At 40.1% G+C, this 22051-nt stretch overlaps 1 protein-coding gene across 8 annotated transcripts in view; it reads right to left on the bottom strand.

Moving 5' to 3' along the window:
- The window catches only part of kazna (kazrin, periplakin interacting protein a), a 259175-nt gene that overhangs the window by 218449 nt on the left and 18675 nt on the right, over nt 1–22051 (bottom strand). For all 8 annotated transcript variants that reach the window (XR_004502096.2, XR_004502095.2, XM_033634724.2 and 5 more), the window contains exon 2: nt 8574–8731. Coding sequence is in view for 6 of the 8 variants with exons in the window: in XM_033634724.2 (XP_033490615.2) it covers nt 8574–8731 (158 nt within the window). In the remaining 2 variants the exon portion in view is untranslated. The remainder of the gene's footprint in view (nt 1–8573; nt 8732–22051) is intronic.

The raw sequence follows: 22051 nt of genomic DNA, 5'->3' as shown, positions 1-22051 counted from the left end.
CTCATACCATTACTGTTTCACTATGACAGGGAGCTCTTTCCTCTTCAGGCAACATTCAGAACTGAATTCCCATAATGAAATGGTTTTCAATTTATTCCTTACAAGATAAGCTGTCATTTTCAATCTGCTCAACATAGTCCACCAGCTAGAGGAGTAATATCATCCATCTCGCACCCACAATTCAATTTTTGTGTGGGCCAAAAAAAAAAAAAAGAGATTGCAAGTAGCAGATAAAGAGTAAAAGACATAATTTTACATATTCCTTCTGGATACCATCCACTCAATGAATGAGATATCCCTGTGCATTTCATTAAGCGCAATACTCTTGACCGCAGCAGCATTAACAATGACAGGGGTTTTGACCTTGTCTGTATAAAGTACCATCACTGCACATAACGTTTACAGAGATCAGGCAATCATAACTTTGATGACAGGCAAACAGAAAAAGGGATAAACTAATCGAAAATCTAATAATCACAGAGAATGCTGAACAAGCGACCTCAAGTTCAAGCTTCCTGTCTTTGATAATAAAGAATCATTTTCAAATTCAAACAACACTGTGAAGCCGTAAACTTGGGTGAATTAATTCTAGTATTTTAAAAATAAGTGCTGAATGTTTTGACAGCAGAGTGAAAGTGAGGAAACTCCCTGGTTATTTCCAACAGCAGATGAAGACAAAACTCTCTTTAAACCAAATTAGCCAATTTCCATTCTCATTTGTCACACTCTGGGATTGAGCTGGGCCACAATAAGTCATCACCATAGTTGCACATGGCAGCATATCTAGCTGTCCCTCATTGGAGCAGGGCCTATTAGACAGGCCTGGTGAAGTCAGAGGAAGGGTTGAGAGGGCAGATGGGACCAAGGTGATGTATTATGCATGGGTAAGAATTGTGCTCTGGAGGGCCAGCTGAGGCCCCAGTCGGAGAGGGACAGACTGACCCAGCCAGACCCATCACACATTCACTCCCTCTGCAGCACCTCCCCCCGGTCCTCAGAGACTGTGGGCAGCCTGCGCTCGTCCATGACCCTGGGCACAGGTCCAGCACTACTGGCTAATATATGTGGAAGTCAGTCCTTTGTGTTGAAATATTAATTTGGACACAGGATGTGATGCGATACAACTGACTGAGGTATCCAGTCTATGCCAACTATAGATAGGGGGATTATTACCTTAGCATATGCTGTAAAGTAAGCAGTATTAAAGCACATTAATGCTCAACGTGAGATACGTATACAGACACAGATCAGACACAGATGGAGCCTTCTGTCCATACTCTCTATATCTGCACACTTTTTTTTTTGTCTTTTTTTTTTTTTTTTTTTTTTTTTTTTTTTAGAGATTATGGATACAGACAAAGCAGAGCAGTACCACCATTGTGGGGACAGTGTGGCATAGTTCAAGTGAGACATGACCGTAGGACAAAGTCATTTTAAAAATGGCAGAATGAAACAAATCAGTTATACAGTGGAAAAAATCTCCATCTGCATGTTGCAATGTATTTAATATCCTCACAGACAACCAGTCTACAAAGCTGTCTCCGGTCACGTCTAAAATTAACAAATCTATTTTCACGTGTATAAGGAGAAAAAAATGAGCCCTTCATTGTGTTTTGGCCACATGGCAGCAGCAGAACAAGCAGTAAACACAAACATTTCATCAATTTAAAAAGTGGATGCGTATGTACAGCATGAACATATTAGGAAAGAGTTGCCTGTATACACATCCAGTAGACACGGGGTAACAGTAACGTTGGACACGAGGTTGATGAGAAACAATAAAAGCTGCAAGCTGTCAAACCAAAACAACTAGCATAAAAGACACAAAAATGCACCAAGGAGGTGATGGTAACTGCAGGTGACAATTTGCCTGTGGGTTTATCACTAAGGCCTCGTCCACACACACGAGTATCGTTATAGGTTTTTCTATGAGTTTTGGCCTTTTGTTTACGTGAAAACTACATTATCGGAAATTGAAAACAAACATTTGTAAAACTCTGTCCAGGGTTATGATTTTTAGAAACTCAATTTATAGTATTAATGTGTTAACAGAGAAAACTGAATTATAATGTCAGAGCGTCGTTGTCATCGTCGTCATCCTCCGCTTATCCGGGTCCGGGTCCGGGTCGCGGGGGCAGCAGCCTCAGCAAAGAAGCCCAGACAGTCCTCTCCCCTGCCACTTCTGTCAGCTCTTCCGCGGGAACCCCGAGGCGTTCCCAGGCCAGCCGGGTGATGTAGTCCCTCCAGCGTGTTCTGGGGCGGCCCCGAGGTCTCCTCCCAGTTGGACATGCCCGAAACACCTCCCAAGGGAGGCGTCCGGAAGGCATCCTTACCAGATGCCCGAACCACCTCAACTGGCTCCTCTCGATGTGGAGGAGCAGCGGCTCTACTCCAAGTCCCTCCCGGATGTCTGAGCTCCTCACCCTATCCCTAAGGCTGAGCCCAGCCACCCTGAGGAGGAAACTCATTTCGGCCGCTTGTACTCGTGATCTCATTGAGATCGCGAGTACAAGCGGCATAATGTCAGAGCGTGTAATCTCCTTTGTGAGGCGTCACATATAGGGCGACATTTTGTGCAACAGTGGACACGGCCAAGAAAGAGCTGGTTCTAACCTTGCTTACAGGACTTGTTACATATTTACACAGAAGTGTACAATTACTCTCCCACTATATTGAGGCGTCTGAATGCGCTATGGAGGTCACTGCTCCAGGTAGCTTTCCAGTAATAGCTTTTATTTTTTTTAGGTTTCTGATTGGCCAACATATTTGTTTTTCTCCTACTATGCCTGGCTTTAGGGTTAGGGTTATAGGGCTTGCTGTTTGGCATGCTTCCATTGTGTTTTAGTATTTTCATTTGGAAAGAGAGTTTTTTCTGATGGTGCTTATGTAGACAGGATTTTTTTAAGAACAAGGAGGGAAAAACGTTTTCAAAAACACCCATGTATGTGTGGACGAGGCCCTAGATTGACACCCAATTAATATTAAATTATTGATTAGTGAAGCTTCATGTCAAACTTACCATCCATTTCCTTCCATACAACATATCACATTCTAACAGGGATTTATATATACTGTATCCATGTCACTGAGTTCAGAAAAAGAAGACTTTGTGACACTACAATACTTCGCTTGCGAGCTAAGTTTGTACACTTTACAGCCATGCAGTATTGATCTTCTCAAAATAGCCAGCAATGCCAGCACTATTGATTTGCACTGTGTTCAATACAAACTACAAAGGGCTCACAATTACTGCCTTTTTGGGGAAATTTCATTACATGAAATATTGATCCAATATGTTTCTACATTCATTGTTTTTTAGCTCGAAAATCTGTGCAACTTTGTACTTGTAAAAAGGACACATGAATTTGCTTTTTCTGTAAAAGTGACAGACGTGTTTGCAGCTCTCCACTGATGATTAGAGCAGAGTGGAGGTCAGAGGGGGTCAGCTAGATCTTATTTATCAGTGTCTCCACTCAGTCACTCACAAAGTCACCTTTACTGGCCTCCAATCTGCCTCCATAGCCCCCTTATGCTCACACTCTCCCCTTCTCTCCCCTCATTCCCCTCCACTGATGACTGACAGCACAGTTAATGTAGTCACAGCCGGGTACAGCACGGGAAGGGGAGTTAGAGAGAGGGTCAGTGGCAAAAGCTCAGCAGCCAGTCTCTTCCCAGTTTGACTGCAGTATATACACCAGATGGGCCCTTGGAGGAAAAGAAGGATCCACACGGAGCCGCTCTGCAGTGAGCTCCTTTTGCAGGACAATAGTAGTGAAAATTGCCATGTTCTAATGATATGTCATGATAAAATGGAGAAAGATGAAGGATGATTTGAAAACGTTATGTTTTTCAGAGATTTGTGTTCAACTACCTCATCAAGTCAGTGTGTTTCTTGGCTGGTGTGGTGCGCCCCCCTTCAGTCACTGCAGAACTGCAGGGGATCCGTCAAGGTGGAGATAAAATAAAATAAAGGGGCAACCAATTTCATTTGATCACAGCCACTGTCAAAACACGTTTACAAGAATATGTCCATGAACATTTATAAATCCACTTTTAAAAATGTCATGGAAACATGTAATTTGTCCAACCATCAAATGTCTGAAGGCCACGTTTCCAGGTTTGTGACATTTCTAGTTTATCCACGACACAGAAACCCTAAAATTATTGTATCATTTAATCATCTTATATTTCAAAACATGAATGTCTGTTCTGGACCTGACAAATAAATATGCAGAATTTTGTACTGCATGAAACTTCTTCTGAGGAAACAAAAAAAGGCACATTCCTTACGGATACAAACCTGCTTCATGACATTTTACTTGTGCTATGACAAAAACAAAGAGAACAATGTTCAAGTGCTGACAGAATGAGAAGTACCTGGACTGTGAGTAAATTAACAAGACAGAGTCTGCTGTGTTGTTGAAAGAAAGATGGCTACCTGTCTTTTAGAAGGAGAATGAGAGATAAAGTGATACAGTGAAAAAAAGAAGGAGAAAGGAACCTTCAATGTCAGTCAACAGTCACTGGGTAGTCTCTACGTCTCCTTTCCTGGCGTGCAAGTGAATTTTTCCTTGAACTTTGAGCATCAAACACACTTTTTAGCCTCACAGAGACATAGGCGAGAAACTGTCAGAATCAAAGAGACAAAATGCTAAGTAGGTATTTTGTTTGGATCTGTGTGGTACCCAATTTTGTAAAAATGATTACACATAAAACTAGCCAACCAGCAAGCGCCGAAAGCCTCTCAACCTTGTTGTAGATTACAGTTCATGACCATTTTTATTCAGCAACATCTGCTACATTTGAGCTCATACTGTAAATTTTTCAGCACAAATTAATTTGTGTTTGTATGAGGGAACACAGATGACACTTTAACAAATTAACACAACAAGCATCTGTGCATTAAATCACAAACAGCTCAATCACACTCTTGACACTGCCACTTCAGCTGGCTGCATCCTCCCTCCCCTAATTGGAGCTCATAGGAATCCAGCCTCTCATCTCCTCCTCTTCCTCCTCTCACCTCACAAAGGTTGTGTGAAATTACCAGCAAGAACAGAGGCAGAACAAGAAGAGAAAACTAAGGGAGAGAGATGTAGGAGAGAGGCTGCCAATAAATGTCATGTCCCCCTCGTCTCTATTTGACGCAACAGCAGTGATTCAGCAAATTCGTTTATTAACAAAAGCTGCCACGCGAGCACTCGACAAACATCAATCCTCAGACGTTCTCACAGCTGCTGACTTGGGTGACTGAAGCTTCATCTTAGGGCCACTGGGGTCATATCTGAATGAGAGGACTTGAAGTGGGATTCAGTCGAAGAGAGGAGGGGTGGCATCAAAAAACAAATTAACTATTAGGATATTTTCTAACGCTATGCTCTGTTCAGTGGATCTGTCATCACACTGAGGGAATTTAAGTGGCAATTGACTCTGATGGAGGAAATGTAACCTTGTTGTTGCAACCCTCTTACAAAAAGTCAATATTTTCATTTCATCTGAGGCCCTTTGCCGGAGCAGCTCAGAAATAGCATTCTGTGTCTTCACAAACAATTTGCACTGGTGCAAAATGAAGCATGAAGTCGAGTCCTACACTGCAAGTCTGCTAGGTATTGGCACAAATGAGGGTGTGCCCTTTTGTGATTTCACAAATTTAAGCATCTTTTTGACATTTGTTTTAGTTAGCCAGCAGTTTATAAGGTGGATTACATGTGTCTTGTTCTATATTAGTCCTAGATAATCTCACTGCATTGCACATAGCACTGCAACAAATTATTGTTTCTATTAATTTCATTATCTCCACAAGGCTAAAGTATCGGTCTGTCTGCAGCCAATCGCACATATTACTGGACCAATCAGCCTAATACTTCGTGTGCACATTTATAACTGTGCTCAAAGACCTCTCGTGGTTGCGGTCATTCACAATTGTCGAAAAAAAAAAAAAATTTTATTGACCGTTTATACTGTCACTGACTGCTGTCAATCACTGCTCAGTCCTCTTAATCGGCAAGTGATCAACAAAATCATGTACCAAAAGCACAGGACAAAAGGCATCGCCGACAATTGGCTCGACTGGAAACAGCAAGCCTTACCTTGTTTGTTGCAGGCCATATTCTGGCCTTTGTCATGGCCCAAACACTGACATCCATAGAAAAGTTTGGTCACATTTTGAACCGGAGCAACTGTAGCTGAATTCCATATTCAAAATCAGGCACAATACGAAATAAATAAGTCTTTGTTTTTGTTATCTTCGCCGGGGACTTAACTGTAACGGACCTAGGAGGTACAGTTTCACCTGGCGCAGTTGCGCTGCCTGCATTTTCTTTGTAGTTTCATTACTATTTTTGAATTATTAAGACATTAATCATTTAGTTTAATGATCAGAAAATAGAAAAGAAAAAAGATAAAACAAAAAACAAAAGAAACACCATTACAACTTACTCAAGGTGAGCTCCTTAAATTACTTGTGTTGATAGAAAAGAAGTCCAAAAAAACATAAACATTCAATTTACAGTGATATAAACCACATATACACATGTATAGATGGCATTCATCCAGTCAGATCACTTGGCCATCTGCAATTCCCTGTTTTCTTTAGTGTAAAGGATCAATACCTCTGTCACATCACAAATATTTTTTACACCATAAATGTAAGTGCCCTGATCACACCATGAAAGTGCCACAAAACTCAGTGAAAACAGGTGGTGCTAGAAGATGGTAACACTGTGACTTTATTCAGGAAGTGTTACAGAGCTCAAGCTTCTATGGACTGCAGCTGGTCAACAGTGCAAATGTGTCAAAGTCCATAAAAAGAACTTTTCACAAAAGCACTGTACTAATGTACTTCACCACTTTCACTGATTGTAATGGTTTTTATTGAAATTTCTAGGACTCTAAGATCCTGACTCAGTGACAGACTTAGACATTGATGTGTGTTAAAAATGCTGGTATGATAAAACCATTAATACCAATCATCCTTCAACTGCTGGAGTAATGGCACATTTCCACTGCATGGTACAGCATGGCTCTACTCAGCACCACTCGTTCTTTTTCCCTTTAGAAAAGTTGTGGGTAGTACCTGGTACTTCTTTGGTACAAACTCAGTCGAGGTTCCAAGCAGGCTGAGCAAATACTAAAGGGTGGAGTAGAAACACTGCAGACCACTGACTGGTTAGAGAAAACTGTCGTGACACAAGACATCCTGCACAAACCTGATATGTTTGAATAGCCATGCTGCCGTCTATAGCCACAGTAGATTTTTAAATCACTCGACCCAGGTTTTAATAATAAAGGCAGCCAACAAAACTACGCCACAAAATTGACGAAGTACAGACATGCCTCTATTTGGTTGCAGAGGAAAGGATTCAGCGCATGTCATGTTGAGGATGATGTCACGGCAGTTTCATGTGGCGTCACTATGGTGACCCCCGCAATGGAAAACAAAACAGAGAAAAGAACCTCGTACCAAAAGTGAGTTGTGCAAGTTGAGCCGAACCATGCAGTGGAAATGAGGCATAAGACCTGCAGAGCTGAATCCCATGCAACATCAATTGTGTCAGTTATGAGTAGGGTTGTCACGATACTAAAATTTCAAACTCGATATTGATACCCAGGAAAATATTCAATACTCGATACCATTTTCGATACAGCAGCAAAAAATTAAGAGGCATGTCATTTTTTAAATAAAGATCAGAACAGTAACATCAATGACAACAACAAAAAATCCCCCCAAAATAAATAACAACCAGAAATAAGATCTGTCCATACAAATGTATTTATCTAGAGCCCTGTTTATTTTCTGTGCTTCTGGTGAATTGGCACCATATTTTCGTTGCTGATCAAATAGAGTTGGTAGTTTAGGCTCAGGATGCTCCTGTTTCTGACTCACTATGTGATCAGAGAACCAGGGGTTACGGGAGAAACCAAACGTTTTTTCAGCTTCAATCTGTGACTTTGCAGTTAACATAACTTTTCAGACACACATAATTGTGTTGTCCTGTTAAACTGACATTGTCTATTAATGTTACAGACGGGCATGACTGATAAAGTTTTCTGCTTAGCTCCCACATTAACATTAGAAGTTATATTTTAGTTTGATGCTGGCGACACCAGCTGCTCAGCTGCTAGTGAGAGGAGGGGCTGTACCTGCCGTCTGCAGCGTGCTGTGTTCACTTCACTAAATATTTCCAAAGAGCACTTTTTCCTTTATCATTTTTGACCAAAACTGGCTGCTCTGATCCTCCTGCAGCCACGCTGGCCATATTACAGCAACAGAAATGTGTGCATGCATGCACAGCAACAACAAGAAGCCGGGTTGCAGCGAGGGCTCTGTGCCTGCCCGGCGCTGCCTGCACAGCGCATGTCCGTCGGACCCGTCGCACGCACCCGACAGGCGCTGAGGCTGGCGTGCACTGTCAGTATCGATACTTTTGTAAATTAGTATTGTATCCGGATACAGCGTTTGAGTATCGATACGTTTCAGAGTATCGATACTTTTGACAACCCTAGTTATGAGTATCTCTTTCTCTAGCGCCACCTGCCTTCTTGTGAGCCAATAAATGTACTGTTTCTTGTACCTGTGCATCCACGAGGAGATGCCTCATCAGGGTCATGGACTTCTGCAGTGTCTCCTTCTCGGGAGGAGGAAAGACAGGCTGTTCCGGCTCCAGGGTCTTGGGCCCAGTCACCATGAAGTTCGCAATCTGGTCATTCAGGCTGTTCAGGGACTGCACAGCTAGAGGGAGACCCAAAAATAAAAGTCAGTTATCATAACATCCATTTGTTATATTTGAACTTTGATTGGAGGTGATTTAAATATCACTCATCAATCTGGTGAATTTAAGCCGTATTACAAAAGATGATAAAACTGTATAAATGTAAATTACAGTATGTATTTATATGTCCACTCTATCAGAGTGCGGGCAGGCTTTAGTAGATCATAAAATACTTTCAATACCAAAGTGCCATTACACAGACACACTCACATATTTCTTCTTCCTTTGTGGATGTATTGCTAGCCTTTTTTCTGAGCAGGAACAACAGAGATAACACAGTGGAAGAGCACAGCTTCCTACTGTCACACTGTCACTGACTTTCTCTGTCAACGCCCTCTCTGGTCCAGAATGTTCCATGTCAGCCTGAGAGCCATCCTGTTTTTGTTTCCCTGTTCTTGCCCTTGTGTGTCCCTGGCAAACCTCTCCCTTCAGGTTTCCTCTCCAGCTAGGCTTCCACATTAAAAAATAGCTGGCCCTACTGTATTTCCTCCTTCTCGCACACATACACCCACAGAGACTTCCTCAACCCTCTCCCATTTACCATTAATCCCCTCTAGTCTTTGAAAGGTCACCTCAACTATTTCCGAGGCCACACACATGGTGGAAATGTTGGATAAATGAAAGAGTGGGAGAAAAAGCAATTTCCATATTTTTGTGCCTTTTTAGCACAAGTATCTCTTGTATTTTTCATGAGCTGATTCACCAACCCCTAATGTCTCATTATCCATCTTTCCAGCATTTAAACTTTGCTAAAACCTCAAACTTACAGCTTTGTCAGTTATAAAGGGAGACAGAGAAGCAGTGATCAAGGATTGACCTTCTGTCCAGAGGTCATCTGATACAGACTCTGAACCATTAAATCTCTTGTGTTCTGCTGGAATCATGCACTGGCACATTTCTGCCAAATTAAGAAATCCAACCTGCTAAATCCATACAGAGTAGGATGATTTTAGGCCAAGAATCTGGATAGGGTCTTTTCAGGATGCAAATATAAAGCCTCTTTCACACACAAAAGCCCACGCACAAAAAAAAAAAAAAAGAGCAAAAGCATAGATTAATGTGTTACATAACCAAAAAATTCTTTCACCGTGGCTGACATTTCCAAGCAAACAAGCTTTGAGTAGGAAATTTGACAAGTCCGCACTGAAGGCAGCAGGAGATAAGAAGGGAAAGAGGGGGCTGGAGAGGAAGACTGTGTCCCCTCGAGGTGAGAGTGGAGCAGACGTCGGATGTTTGAATACGTGAGGGGGCTGGTTGTCGCCTGAGTTCACAGACACTCCAGCCAGATCACCTTTCTAAACAGTCATAACACATAATAGACCACAGTAAGCTGGTGAGTGTTCTTACACATTTCTACAGTTTATATCCAATTGAGGTTTATTCAAAAGGCAAAAGGCCACATTTTCTTTTCCTGCTACTTTCAGTGTAGTCTTTACTTAAGTGGCAACCACACGTGTGCACATAAGCAATTATGTATAAAACCTCTTCCTTCCTTCAGTGGAGCTTTGGCAGATGTGATTTCAGCTGCTTACTCTTAGTGCCCTCTGCTGGCCAATAAATGAACATGCAAGCATTTGTGACTCAAAACCTGTAATACTGATCAGTTTCCTGTTGATATCCTGAGAACACAAACACTGAAGAAGTGAGCCAGCACAGCTTTGACACTTTGAGACATTTGATGTCAAACACAAAGAAGCATTGCAGAGACAATGTCATGATGTAAATTTGGCTCCGGTTGTGCAATGTAGTGCAAGCAGGTAAGACTGGTGAAACACTGCTATGTGCTTCAGATTATTTTTTTAAGAGCTCATTCAGCCGTCTGCACTCTAGAAAAAACCCAGAGGCAGCATGCTAGACAGTTTGTGGTAAATTCACAGATTTACGTCAAAGTAAGGCTTTGATGTTTGAAGAAAAAAAATCACTCAGTAACCACTTTTAAGGTACACTTATAGATACAACAGCATAGCCATATTGTCTTTACAATAATGTTAAGTTTTGATTGACATTGTCAGAGACATGTTAATTTCAATATGTTTATTATTGATGTTATACTTCATTAGTTTCAGTTACAAGTACCTTCAAAACTAGCAACTGAGGGTAGTTTGCAGTGTTGTTGTACTGGATGGCATCAAATTAAAATGTGCTATATTTCCCTCCTCAAGTTTGGAAATAGAGTGGGGGGAAACATTAGAAACACCTCCATTAGACCTGAAACAAGTCACCTATTTATTTAATATATGTAATAATTTCCCTCCCCTTTGCAGCAACAGTTTTTGCCTAGGAGGCATGATGTTTGGCGTGGAGGTTGCAGCTATTGTGAATTCCCACTTGTTTAAAGATACCATAATTTCCCCTCATTTCTGAAATGTTAATATTTGCTTGTATGACCATAAATTTAACATTCTGGGGGTCTGTATCTCTGGCCGAGCAAAATAAGCATTGTGAAGACGTCACCTTGGGCTTTTCGAATATGTGACATTTTTCTCTGTTTTCTGAAAATTTATTGACCAACAACATATCAATTACTCAAGAAAAAAAATCTCAATATGAATCAATTTAATTTAACACCACTGCAAAATACAAAAGCCATAATTTACACCTCTCTGACACTGTCAATCAAAAATAAACATCATTGTCATTGTAAAGGTAGACTTTATGGCTGAGCTGTTGTATTGAATCACACTAGATCTTACAGAAGTACCTAAAAAAGGAGCCACTGAGAGCATGACATAAATTAGAATATAAGTTACAGTGTGATCATGTTATCTATTCATTTACTGCAGGGGAAATCAAAAGGCTTCACTGTAGTTAGGGCAGGGCAATAATGAAGAAAATCAAATATCATAATATTTTTAATGAAATACCTCAATATTAATGTCGCAGCAATATTGTAGGGATGACTTATTGGTGTCTTTACAAAATATTTACACAATAAGATTTTGATAAATAATCATCCACAGACTGTATATTAAAGATGTATGACATGACAGCTCCCCAAAAGTGAAGCCAAAACATCTCGAACGCCCCCCTGGTGGCTGGCTGCAGTGCAGGTCATGGAACCTCCACCTCCATGTTAGTGAATGGGACATGGGTCAAACTAAAAATGGTTTCTGTCCTTTTAGGTTGTTCTTATCATGCTGCTGCATATTCAAGCGCTTGTTTTTTCTGATAAGTTTGGTTTTAATTAGTTATTTGACGCTATGACAAAAAATATCACAATATCAATATAATATTGACACTGCCCAACTCTTAATGTAGTATATCATGTAGTATGATATCATACTACTAATGTAGTATGATGATAACATTTTAAAACCTGAAACACTTAACAAATTGCCACTATAGTGTAAACATTACAACAATTTCCCACAACGATAGCCAGTGTGTGACTGAGTAACTGAGTGCATTGTTTTTTTCCACTGATTTTAAGTTTCCAGTTTTAATTAGTATACTGACTGTTTAAAACACGCCTGTTCAGAATGGGCTGCTTGCGTGGCCTTCAGTACAGCTTTCTCAAGAACTGTTCATCCAAACAGTGCCACTCTCAACATTGAGCTTTCTGGGATCCAAAGCAATGCACCGGCCATGACAGTTATGTCCCCTAAACATGCAAGGGTAGCACAAACATTTTATGGCCTCAGTGAAGTTAAAGCCCAACTATTCCCAGGAACAAAAGTTCACGGTTAAAGTTACATCGCTGATGCTTGAAATGTTTGAATTTGCTACAATGCAACACATCTAGTCTCTCTTTCTTTATCTGTCCTTGAATGTACTGTAGCAAGCGATGGAAAGCCAGCTGTATGCCATTTGATAATCTATTCATACATTCTTTGTAGGGGGGGCTAGAGCTGAAATTGGGCAATAGGCCAATGTCATTATGGAAGGATCACCGGACTATCACAGGGCTGAGACATAGAGACAACCCTTTACACTCACTTTCACACTGAAGCATAAACATCATTGATAAAATTAAAATTCATAGCCATTGATTATGAAAGCTACACTATGCACTGAAATCAATGTAGATATTTTGCTGCGTAAAATGGGTTACGGACACACACTCACACATACACAGTAACCTTTACCCTGTATATTCAATATCAAATATTGATTCTCCAGTCGTCAATACTGTAATCATTAAGCCTGTAAAGCAACAAGGTACAATTTAATGGTTTGGAAGCATCACGCATCATTTCACAGACAAACTATTAACCAACACACAATCAATACGTTTCTTTAAAGGTGTTGTTTCCTCTGTGTGTCTCAACAATCTTCATCTGCAAACTGAAATAGATTTCCCCTACAGCTTGCCTTCAGCAAATCTCAAAGCCGATGAAAGAGAGGCAGAGGTGGGAAGGAAACAGAAAGCAACAATTGCAGTGGTTAGGTTACAATGGATGCAAAGAAAAGAAAATTGTCATTCTCGCTCAGCCCTTGCGCTTATCCTGTCTCCCTTCTACTTTCTGTCATCTCTCTTCTTTCTTTCCGTGTCTTGCCAGCATAGACAAATCTCAAAGTGCCTTACATGTCCTCCTATAGAGCGGGAACAGCACAACAAGTGAGGAGGAGAGGCCACGGTGGCACCCCGTCAGGCCTTTATCTGTTCAGGAGGGAGAACTCTGGGTGCCAGGGGAAATAAGATCACTACCGATGAAAAATGTTTGAAAGAATGCATGCAGCAAACCTAATAGGATAAGGTGCAGCAGTCAGGCTAAAGTCGAGATAAAAGGGGCTTATTTCATGGGAATTGTTCGCAGCACACATGAAATCTTGGAGAAATGTTGAGAAATATGGAGAGTGATGAGCCAAAAATCCATTTCCGGGGTTTCTGATGTCAGACTTACATTTGCTGCTGTGCACTGAGCTGTACAAGGTCAAATTCACCCCAAGTCCTTCATTTTGGTGTGAAGTATTGGAAAACTTCATTTAACATTGCACACAAAGTGTAGGCAGTGTGTGAAATAGTGTGCATATGTAGCTCTAAATTTAAATTGTTAATCATGTTCATTAACTAAAATGCATTTTGTGAAGAAGGGGCATTTTACTCCGTATGTTAGAAAGTAGTGTATGCTTCAGTTCAAGCTGTGAATAACATTACCATATATTTCTTATTCTAATATATTCTCTACAGGAGGGCTCCGGCACTACCTCGCCAAGTTGCGAGGTGAATGGGGAAGGACAGTCTTGAAGTATCAAAGCTCAACCAGCGTTTGAAGTACTGAGTAACAACTTTATAAAAAAAAACCACAATAAAGTGGCAATCAATACTACAGGTGTTGCTTGAGCTTTGATACTTTTGTATTCAGCAGACAGTGAGTCTAAAGTCAGTGTTGGTCATTGATAGAGAGGCCAAATCTCTCCTCATCTGGTCGACCATCACAGGACCACCATGCGGCGAGAAACAAATGACTTTTTTTAAATCACATCTGAATTGTGCCATGTATTACACCTTTGTCAAATTAAAAGATAATTTTGCAAGTCAAGAAAGTTGCAGTTTGTTGTAAAAGTGTTATAGTATAAGACTGTGACAATACATAGTTTGATTGATAACACAAGTCTAGTAAGTAGCTGTCTCTCCCGCTGAGGCTACGATGCCTGTGTGTTTCATACTGAATTATTTTTACATAATCAATGGGATGTAGTTCAGAGTGCTTTCACACAAAACCAAAAGGTGCTATGACAGACCTACGACAAAGAGTGACACTTTCTATGTGGTGGTGACTATGATGAATATATAGTTTGGCTCTTTATCGGACCTCAGTACCAATCATGTGTCTACATCACTGTCAAATATCACTGTAGTACCAAACTACCAAAATCTGTCACTGAGTCCTTAGTCAGGTTCTCATAAGCATGTAACGATATGTCGAATTTCGCTGTGTCGCGATAAAATAAATTCTCAATACCGTCGTGGGAATGCCACGGTAGTTATATAGCTGCGTTCTCCTACAGAGTCAGTAATATGACTGTGCGACTACATTCCCCATAATACTTTGCATGCAACTGCGTGCGCAGGTGAGAGCAGACTCATGCAGCTCAGCCTCTCAGCCTCCGACTCTGACCCGTGCGTGACCGGAGGAAACAGGGAATAAAAGTAAGGAGATTGATTGTTCTTCTTTGTAGATTTTCTCCGCGACCGTGCGTCATAGCGAGAAGCCACACAAATCACGTGAAACAGCGGAATCGTGGCTTTCCGACAAGACCAAGCACTTGTCGGTAGTCCAATGTTTTCACAGCAGCGCAGAAAAAAAATGATAAAGTTACACTAAAATAATGTATAACAAAGCTTTCATACAGCTTTGCACACACATTACTTTTGGATGGATTACTCGCGAATGCAGGGTCGCACAGAAATGCCACGCATATCACATGAAAGCGCAGGAGCAGAGCTTTCCACCTCCTCTATTCTGAGAAAGTGTTAGGGTCTCCTTGATGTCAAGATTGTCAACCTGGCGTGAACAAACTGAGTGAATGTGTGTTTTTGAGTTTTTCTATGACTTCCAGGGAAATGGCTGGGCTTTATTTATTTTGGTTTTCTTTTACACACATCTCTACCCACCTCTCTCTCTCTCTGTGTGTCTCTGTGAGTGAGGGATTGTGTGTTATTGAGTTTACATTTTTTCTAATTTGTTAATTTTGTTGTTGTTGCAGGGTCTGATTGTTCTAAGTTCTGTATATTTGATGAATATTAAGACTACTCTATCCTCATAATTTGGTGTCATTCAGATGACTTTCTAGTAATAGTACTACACTACTTTTGTTCAGAGTAGGTTAAAAATACTGAATGTTTCCATTTTCATATTCTGTCACTATAGTTTTAATTGACATGACTTTGTTATGGCACTTTAATGTCTGCCTGCCTAGCAGTAATAGAGGGGAAATGAAAGCACATGTTCAACTGTGTGTTGATTTGTTTATGATACGCTTCCAAGTTAAAAATAACATGCTGTACAGTGTACATGCACTATTTTTGAATAAAATAGCTGTTTTTTAACAATAAATTTGTTACATCCCTAGTTCCTCATGTAATGTGTTCTTTTTTGATCAGAGGTAGAACGGGTTGTTCACTAATCAGAAGGTGAATGGTTCGATCCCTGGCTCCTCCAGTCCGCATGTCGAAGCATCCTTGAGAAAAATACTGAATCCCAAATTGCTCTCAGTGGCTGTTGCATTGTGAGTGCGTGTGAATGGTTTCTGAGTAGCAGGTGGCACCTTGTATAGTGACCTCGGCCACCAGTGTGTGAATAGGTGAATATGACATAGTGTAAAAGTGGTCGGAAGATTAGAAAAGTGCTTTACAAGTGCAGTCTATTTACCATGTATTTGAGTATTTTGGTGTTAAAAGTGTTTTTTTCCATAGTGTAATGTATCAGGGAAAGTATTACATTTTAATATTCAGGCAGGCCTACTAATTTTATCTTGTCAAGATTATACTGAGTAAAATAATATGTAGCTTTATTTGTCCTGTGATAGAGTAATTAGATCTACGCAGGCTTTTTCTCTTTCTCTTATTTAACATATTCTTGTGAGGAATCTGCAGATAAATAAATAGGCTGTAAATTCAATTCCCTCAGAGGTCATCGATGAGAGCGGACAACAGTTTCACACACAGATACTCATTGTGAAATAACAATTTCAGCTTTTATCCATCTGACTGATTGCATGGATCCATTTTTGATTTTTCATACAATGTTTCAATTTAACACGAACTTGCTCGCTGCTTTCTGCCGCAGACGCATCAAATCAAAAGAAGCCAAATTGTTTTATTTGGCCTGTTGACTTTCTAAAATCATATTGCCCGGATGGGTTTGTAGCAAAAAATCCAATAGCTGCATAATGGGGGACAATTCCAGCCAGTGAATAGTCTTTTGTGTTCATATTGGTGAAACTAATTCTCCTGGTGCTTGACTGGAAGCCTGGCATGTGGTTTAGTGTGTGCATAATTAGGCACAGTTTAAAATGATGCACCTCTTAAACATCTGGCAAATGGAACAGATGGGCTATAAGGGCTATAAAGATAAAACTAATAAAATATTCTATATTCAAGTATGTGTGGCATCATCAACAGCACAATAATAGGCTAGTTATTTAAGGCAATGGTAAACTCTTGATAGGCTAAAGCTCTGAAACAGAGGCAGCTGATTATATGCTTGTGAATGTGTAGAGGTTTTATTCATTTAAACATTTATAAAGTTCCCATTTTCATGCAGAAAATGTTACTCTGACACCGCATTTGAGAGACAGGTGAACTACAAGACCATGAATTTAAAGCTGCTGTTGATGACTGACTCAAGAATTTAAGCCAGGAAACAACAACTATGCAATGAGTCAAATGGTCAAAGTTAAAACTAAACAGAGATTTGTTATTTTTAAATCATAGACACATCAGTCCTGATAAGTGGAATGGTTTGTAAACATCTGAAACTTAAATGCCATATATCTTAATTGTGGGAATACAGCAACCAAAAGCATTTGGCAGAGTAATGGATCTGGCCTGGTAATAGTGCTGTACAACACTGCCCCCTAATGATGACAATAAAAATCACAGTATTGGCTTATTGCTCATCTTAGTGCCTGTAAACTGAAGTTGTCTGATGTTGTTTACAGCGCTCTCATTCAATTTAATTACACTGTGAAATGAAGGCAAATCGATCAAATCACTGTGGTGAGAAACATTAGCAGGCTTCACATCATAAAAGACAAAGACAAAAGAGAACACGACAATATTTAAATTAATATCAAGTTAAAATCTGTTAGAGTGAAAATATACAATCCCAACAGAAATGAAATTACGTTTTCATGCTCAGCTATGTCTCATGAGGATACTTTAAGCACATCATCGCCTTAAGTGATGTTATAACTGCTTGACACCTGACGTGTGATCAGATAATGTTTGAAGTGTTTTCAGAGGTTCTCTGTGGATTTCCAGTGTCAAAGCTGGTGGGAGATATGAAGGCGGGCCATCAAAAGGAACTGAATACCTTCACAGAAAACAAGGCACAGTAAGCATCGGCATACAATATGCATGAATACTGTTGTCCTCCAAAGAGACACATGAAACAAAATGACTGAAAACGAACAAAACAGACCAAAGGAACCCCTGGCCACTGAAATGTCTCCCATTACGATCCTGAAAAGGATTTCTGTGCAGGTTTTCCTCACAAAGGTTGAACAATTTTGTGATGTTGAGCTGCTGTAATGAAACTGACAAGACAACCTGGCAGAGAAGTTACTGTCACTCAGTAGAGGATGTACTATATTGGACACCAGGGTTCGACATTTACTATGGCCCGATGGCCTGTGACCACAAAAGTTACTCTATGGCCACCAAATATCACCAGTAGGTGACCACTAAGTTTAATCAGATCTCTCTTGAGAATAAGACTGTCTTAATAAAATTACCTTGTCTAAATAAAAGTTAAATACATTTTGAAAATCCCCATACTGAGAGCCTTTCCCAATGCAACATTACTCCTACACAAACATCCCCATTTATTTGCACCTTTTAGTTCAACATTCAACCTATAGCATCCAGTCATCCGATTGACAATAGAAAACGTGTTTGGGACAAACATATCTTCCTTAAGACAACTTAATTATCGCTTAGCAAATGGCAAACTAAATCGAGTGACGACAACAGAGCGTGTCTTCATGCTGTTATCACTAGGAGATGAGCTAGTTAGCTGTTAACAGCTGGTGGGCAGCAGATTTCTGTGGTGTATTGGCTGATGGAGCGAACAGCTAACTGAGCTAATAGAGCTAAACACAGCAGAATAGAGAGATTCTGTTCAGAACAACATGAAGCGTTAAACGGTGAACTAAAGTGCATATATGACAACACCAAAAGTTTACTGTAAATAAACGTAACGTCACTGCGATACTTAAGCTGAGTACAGTTTGGAGGTAACATTGGAAGTGCTATACTCAATAAGTACAATAAGAAATAATAGTTAGACATAATTTGGACTATTTTAAAATCAATCCTGTATATTTCAGGTTTGACTTTTTTTTCTATCGGGCTGGCAAAATAAATATAACAATTTTTTTCTTAACATATTTCCTAATACAGATTATAATAACAAAGTAAAGAAATGACAGAGTGCAAACTAAGAGACTGTGAGGGAATAAACCACGTTTTCAAAAATATATTTTCATTGTGTTAATGTCTTTACATTTTAAGTGTCACAGTTAAGGAAGGCTGTGTTAAGTTGTGTATGTTTATATTTGAGTCATCAAAAATGGACATTTGCCACCACATTTAGGGGTTTGGTGACCCATTGAGCCAGTTCTTGAAAATATTAGTGTCTATTGCTGGACACAAAGACACACATTTAGATCACTGATAAATCGTTTAAGTCTTAACTCAAGCAAAAAATATTTCCAGGATCACTTTATCAGTTTTATGCATTCTCTCCTCCGTTTTCTACTTTTCTTATAATTTCTCAAAGCAATGTGACCCAACTTCCCTCCAGGGATCAGTGAAGTATTTCTGAATTCCAATGAAGATGTCACATTGGGCTTTTTTTTTTTTACTATCTTCTGACACTTTTAGGACTAAATTCAGATGAATAATGAAACTAATCATTATTTGCAGCCTTATTCTGTATGCATTCTTCCATACGCACATAAAAAATGCAGCAAAGAGCAGAATTCAACACTCATGAATAAACCAAAGGTCATGGACACACCATAAACAGGCTGCACATGTGCTCACACATTATGCATGGTTATAAGCATATACACAAACGCACATAATGCCACCCAAATTCCCACCTACAGTCCCCGCACAAGATTTACATGCTGACGATAAAGAGGCAGAGGTGGTGCGAAGTGAAGAACACACATCATTCGTTCGGTAGAGCCGAACCCCGGGGGTTCTGTAGCTGTGAAGCAGAGAGCAGCAAGCAGAACTCTCATCTCTGCAGAGCTCATTAAACTCCACTAATCGTATCTGTTACCGCTGTAATGGGCGGAATAAAGGGAGAGAAGCAGAAATGGGATGTGGTTTCCTGGAGGTGGTTAGCTGTGCACTTAAAAATGGTTTGTGTATGTGTGTGCATGTGGGTGTATTTATGTGTGTGTGTTTGCCTGTGATAGAAAAATCCGGCGCTGGCTCACCATATCTGTCTATTTCTCCCTCCAGCAGAGAATGCATCCCCCTCGATTTTTCCCTTCTGTTTCTGCTGAGCTTTACATGACTGAAGCTCTCTTCTTCTCTCTGCCCTCATTCTTGTGTTTTTCTGCTGCAGTTGTAACAACATCCTCAATTGCTGAATGGATTACAGACCAGTTTGAGCTTATACTCTATTTCAGTGAGAGAGATAGAACAATAAAAAAACATATCTGATGTCTGGGCACAAAGGGACAGCAGCTGCAACATAATTGGACGATGTTGTTTGCACATTAACTCCATCTTCTCCTAATGTAGCCTTGTAAACACTATCGGCTTATAAATATACTCAGGGCTCTTAAGTTAAAAAGGAAAAGCCTCGCGTCTAAAGCTTTGTTGACTCTGGTCAATTTTGATTTTGCTCACAGCCAAGACACAAAGCTCTGCACAAACAGGAAGGATTCAACACACAGACCACACCGCCAAAGTCGAGATGAGATCAAACTGCCATGTCAACTCAAAACTGTCTGGCTTTTTTTTGCCTTGAGAACATTTATGGAGCCTTTTTTTAAAGATACTGGGTGGTCTGAGAGTGTGCTATTCACAGCGCTTCTCTGAACTATGAGAACTGTCTTTGTAGATACTGTCAAAGTTTGGATCTAGGCCAAGTGTCTAGAGGCTGATGAATCTTCGCCTGTGTTTGCTGTAAAAACAGGCCTTCATATGTTTATTGTAGCTGCCTGACTATGATGATTAAAATGTGGATCCCAAGACAAACACCTCCAAGTGAAGTTCAAAGTTGAACCTCTGAGCACTCCACGAGCATCTGACTTCCACGAGGCTGGGTTTCTGGATGCGGCACTCTTATTTTCTCTGCGACGCGGTGTGAATTTTAAAGACAAAAATGCTCTCGCTGTGAAATGATTTCAAATGCTCTTTAACAGGATTATGCACTTTCTCTGAACTCACGGATGAACAGTTAATGGCTAATGCTGAGTGCATTAGCAAAAACATTAAGGCAAATGAAAGCAAGGGATATTTGAGTACGACTAAAACCTAGCCTTAATATCCTCCTGGTCTTAGATAACACTGAAAAACAACCTACACCCACACAACCCCTCGTCTCTTCCCCTCTTGATGTTTGAAATTTTAATATTCACTAAAGTGTTTCTAGTGGCGAAGGTGTTGGTCAGTGGAAATGATGCTGTGAATAGGAAGTATGGCAGTCTGTAATGTGAGCAGACATATCTGCTGTACCACAGCTTCTCAAACTACACTTGAGAAGTCTGTATACTGTCACCAGGAGTGAGCGCGGGGAGGAGGGGTATGAATCACACTTGACAAGACCATTTCCTTTCACTGTCATCCCTGCTGATTTGGCTGTGGGGGCTGGAAGCTGCTGCCAAAACATAAACAAGAGGGATTACATGTATAATGACAGTCCTCTGTTAGGGTTTAGTGTTTAAGTTCAAACTGAATGTTGTGTTTCATCAGGGAACTTCCATTTAATGAAACGGCTTCAGTGGACCTGTGTCTAATTAAATGAGATTTAAATGGTTGCAGAGCACTAACAACTCAAGGAAATGCTCATTAAACTGCTGTGTTGCACTGCTGTTCTTCGCAGAGTTACCTACAAAGACATGATCAAGAGGAACAAGTGCATAGATGATCTAGTGATGAATCACCCAAATGACAGAAACACACATTTTCTATCCTTAAATTTGGGCATTGGGTAGAATTTTGACAAATTAATGTAGTGTTGAGATACGGGCTATTAAAAACTAAACTTGTTAGTGCTCTCTGGTGGACAAATTATGTATGAAACAGTTTCTACATTACCTGAAACATACCTTTGGCATTTCTCTAACACAATGTCTTGTTACTTAAGAGCTGCAACAATTAGGTTGATTAGTGAATCAACAGAAAAGTAATCTGTTACAATTTTTCAACAAATTTGTAAAGCATAAATGACAAAAGTTAGTTCTGGATCACACTTCTTTAATGTGAGAATTTGATGTTTCTTTTCTTATATGATAATAAGCTGAATATGTACAGTATGGGTTTGGACTGCATAAAGCAAGGACAGAAAGCCTGCCCCCTTTATTTATACTCCCCTTACATATGAATATGGATGGCACTTTCAAATGCTGTAAACGTCACTGCCCTCATA

Source organism: Epinephelus lanceolatus, chromosome 8 (genome assembly GCF_041903045.1).
Source record: "Epinephelus lanceolatus isolate andai-2023 chromosome 8, ASM4190304v1, whole genome shotgun sequence".
Lineage (NCBI taxonomy): Eukaryota > Metazoa > Chordata > Actinopteri > Perciformes > Serranidae > Epinephelus > Epinephelus lanceolatus.
This window is presented reverse-complemented; position numbering and strand designations above follow the sequence as displayed.